Here is a 3,472-nt window from a genome sequence, read left to right as displayed (position 1 = left end):
TGAGACAGTTCAGTAGGCGCACCAGGCAGAGTGGGGGTCCCTTCTGATAGGTCTCCGACAAAAGCCGGGGCGGGGCGGGGCGGGGCGGGGCGGGGCGGGGTGGGGCCATCCATATAGTCAGGCTGTCTCTGGTTTCCTGGGTGGCAGAAAGGGTAGGAATTCTGGGGTAGGATTGGGAAGGATGTGAGAAGGGAAGACAAACCCCTAGGCTCTTCAGTTGGGTTTGTCTCTCCCTGTAGCAGCGGGAATCTGGGAGCCAACTTGTGTGGATAGAAGGAAAGGAAGCCTGGAGGCGCCCGCCTTTACCCTCAGCACTCAGAAGGCAGAGGCTGGAGGATCTCTGAGTTTGAGGACAGCTTGGTCTACAGAGTGAGTTCCAGGACAGCCAGGGCTACACAGAGAAACCTTGTATTGAGAGAGAGAGAGAGAGAGAGAGAGAGAGAGAGAGAGAGAGAGAGAGAGAAACAAACAAACAGAGAGACAGAGAGGGCAGAGGGGGGAGAGGGAGGGGGCGAGAGACAGAGACAGAGAGATAGAGAGACAGAGAGAGGAGGGGAAGGGAGGGGGAGGGAGAGGGAGGAAGGGAGGAAGAGAGAGAAGAGAGAGAGAGAGAGAGAGAGAGAGAGAGAGAGAGAGAGAGAGAGAGCGCCACAGTCTAACAGTAGGCAGAACTCAGGGAACCCTGCTGAGGAGGGGGAGGAGGAATTATAGGAGCCAGAGAAAGGATACAAAAAGGATACAAAAGGTACAAGAAAACCCAGTGAATCACAAACCTGGGTTCCTAGAGGCTCAATGAGACTGAGCCAACAATCAAGAAGCCTGCATAGGAATAAACTCTCATATAGTGTTAGAGTACGTAGCTTGGTGTTTTTGTGAACCCCTACCAGAGGCAGCAGGGGTTGTCTCCGATGCTTTTGCCTGCTTTGGGGACCCTTGTCCTCTTATAGGGTTGCGTCATCCAGCCTTCATATGAAGGGGAGGTGCCTAGTCTTATTCCAACTGGATACGCCATGTTTGGTTGCTATCCCTGGGAGGCCTGCCCTTTTCTGAAGAGAAACAGAGGAGTGGATGGGAGAGGGGAGGAGGGAGAGAGGGGAGGGGCTGGGAGGAGCAGGGGGAGGTAAAACTGCAGTCGCTTTGATATAATGTATGACAGAATAAATTAATTAATTTTTTTTTTATGGAGAGAGTTTGCAGGCAGGCATAACTCGAGAGGGTCTGATCCAGGGTTCAGATTTCCAGTTCTGGAGCCTGTTACATGGTCACAGGCCGGCACTAGTCAGGATGTCTGACAGTTCCCCGTGAGCCCCACAGGTGGGGTATGGCCCGATTAGTCCCTAATACACCTAAGTCATTACCCTGAAGTTCCTGTCAACCCCTGCATGATTTACAGACAATAGAAGCAGAAAAAAAAAAAAAAAAAAACCTTTTGAGTTTTCTTTCCTTAAACAGAGTATCTTTATTTTCAGGATTCACCCATATGGAGTTGAACGCCACCCTCTACTCAGGGCTGGCAGCCACCCAGGAGAGGTGGCTCCGTCTGGCCTTCGCGGGGTTCTGTGGCCTCATCCTGCTCGTGGGGCTGCTAACCAATGGGCTTCTCCTGATGGTGGTGGCAGGTGGGCCTCGAGCGTCTCACCCGCTCTTGGCCCTGACCACTAGCCTTATGGTGAACGTGATACTCTCCGACCTGCTTTTTATATCCTTCGTGGTCCCCGCCCTGTTGCTAAGTTTCTTGCGGCAGAGCTGGTGGCTGGGCCCTGCTGTCTGTACCACCAGCCAGGCCACCAACACGACTACCATGTTCTGTACTTTCTACAGCATGGCCACCTCCGCCCTTGTGCGTCACGTGGCCGTGGTCTGGCCGCGTGTGGACCTCCCAGCCGGCCCAGGGGCCCGCCTGCTGCTCTGTGGGGCTATGTGGGTACTGGGCCTGGTCACTTCAATGCCCAACTGGCTGTTCCAGCGGGTGACAGTATTAGAGCAGGCAGCGGGTGTCCCTGAGACCCTGGCCTGCCTCCTACTGCTTAACCCACCTCAAACAACCTGCTATTTTACACTGTTGGGAGCCCTGGCTTTTCTGCCCTGCCTGCTGGGGCTGGGCTGTTCTTTTGGTCACGTGATCTGGCGCCTGTGCACACGGCCCTTGGGTCCCCCGGGGGAGAGTGTGCAGGAGCACAGGGCGAACACACAGCTCGCTCTTGTCATGCTGGTGGTCTTCGTGCTGATGTGGGGACCCTGCTCTGCCCTGGGCTATGTATCTGCTGTGGGCCGCCTACCAGCCACGCCTCTGGCTTTTGTGGCCTCCAGCCTGTGCACCCTGCTGGCCTACTCCAACTGTGCTATCAGCCCTATCCTCTGCTTCTGCCTCTGCCGCCCTTACCGGGTAGGACTCAGGGCCATTTTTCATAGGCCCAGAACAGCCATACTTCCTGAGGTAGTGGGGGGTATCTGGCCATGACAGAGACCCAATGCCCTGGGTGGTGGCAGGAGTCTGACAGGAGGTGAGCTTCAGGCTGAGAAGAGGAGCCTTGGTCGTCTGCAGCCTGCCTCTCCACTTTCTCACGGTGACACAGAGGGTCACAGAGATTGCTTTCCGGCACCAGGGAGCAGCAGCTGGGAATGGCGCGGTGGAACTGTGAAGCTCAGACAACCGTGGGCTCCCAACCTTGTGGTCTTGGGCCCCTTCACCTCTCCGTGCTTCATATGAAAAATAGATTGGGGGTTGGGGATTTAGCTCAGTGGTAGAGCGCTTGCCTAGCAAGCTCAAGGCCTTGGGTTCAATCCCCAGCTCCGAAAAAAAGAAAAGAAAAAAAAGAAAGAAAGAAAGAAAAATAGGATGAGGTTCTCTTCTGCACAGGGTGGTCCCCCATTGAACATGAGTGGGGGGGGGGACGAGGATTCAGTGAGCATGTGAGTGACAGGTGTTACCATGACGCAGTCGCCACCTTATGTTTACTAATCTGGGCGTGTGAAACGAATTGACATAAGGGACCCTGGGGTCCTTAGAGTCCAGGAGAAACCTTCAACTGTCTTGCCCTTCCCTGTCTTCCAGACAGGAACAAAAATAAAGTTCACCTTGGAGCCGGGAGTCTGGGCTTGTGAATTACTGAGCCCCACCCTATCTTCTGTGTGTGGTTTCTTTTTTCTAAGGTAGGTGGGAAGGGCCTCTCTTTCAAGGCCCGCTCCTTCTCATTAGGGCCCATCCCCCCTCCCACCCATCCCGGGGAGGCCCCTTCTCTTATACTATTTGGATGTGGCCTCAAATTCTATTTTTGGCCCTGGAACCAGGAAGGTTGTATTCACGGCCATTCTCTAGACAGCTTGCTTAACTTAGCATTACCAGTTCTGCACATGCAGCCAGAGCAAGACAGAGAGGGGTGGGGATGGAGAGAGGGGGAGGAAAGAGAGGCTCTGACTATGTGGTCAAAAACCTCAGGGGCTATTGTGTTGAATCAAGTCAAGCCACTCT

At 54.4% G+C, this 3,472-nt stretch overlaps 1 protein-coding gene across 1 annotated transcript; it reads left to right on the top strand.

Moving 5' to 3' along the window:
* The first annotated feature begins 1,480 nt into the window (after positions 1 to 1,480).
* Positions 1,481 to 2,461, top strand: LOC116887572 (galanin receptor type 3-like). The gene has a single exon (XM_032889192.1). It carries the CDS (start codon positions 1,481 to 1,483, stop codon positions 2,459 to 2,461), a length of 981 nt encoding a protein of 326 aa, XP_032745083.1.
* The last annotated feature ends 1,011 nt before the right edge of the window (positions 2,462 to 3,472 follow it).

This window comes from Rattus rattus, chromosome 18 (genome assembly GCF_011064425.1).
Source record: "Rattus rattus isolate New Zealand chromosome 18, Rrattus_CSIRO_v1, whole genome shotgun sequence".
In the NCBI taxonomy this organism is placed as follows: Eukaryota; Metazoa; Chordata; class Mammalia; order Rodentia; family Muridae; genus Rattus; species Rattus rattus.
The sequence above is the reverse complement of the archived record's forward strand: the minus strand, read 5'-3'. Positions and strand labels throughout refer to the sequence as shown.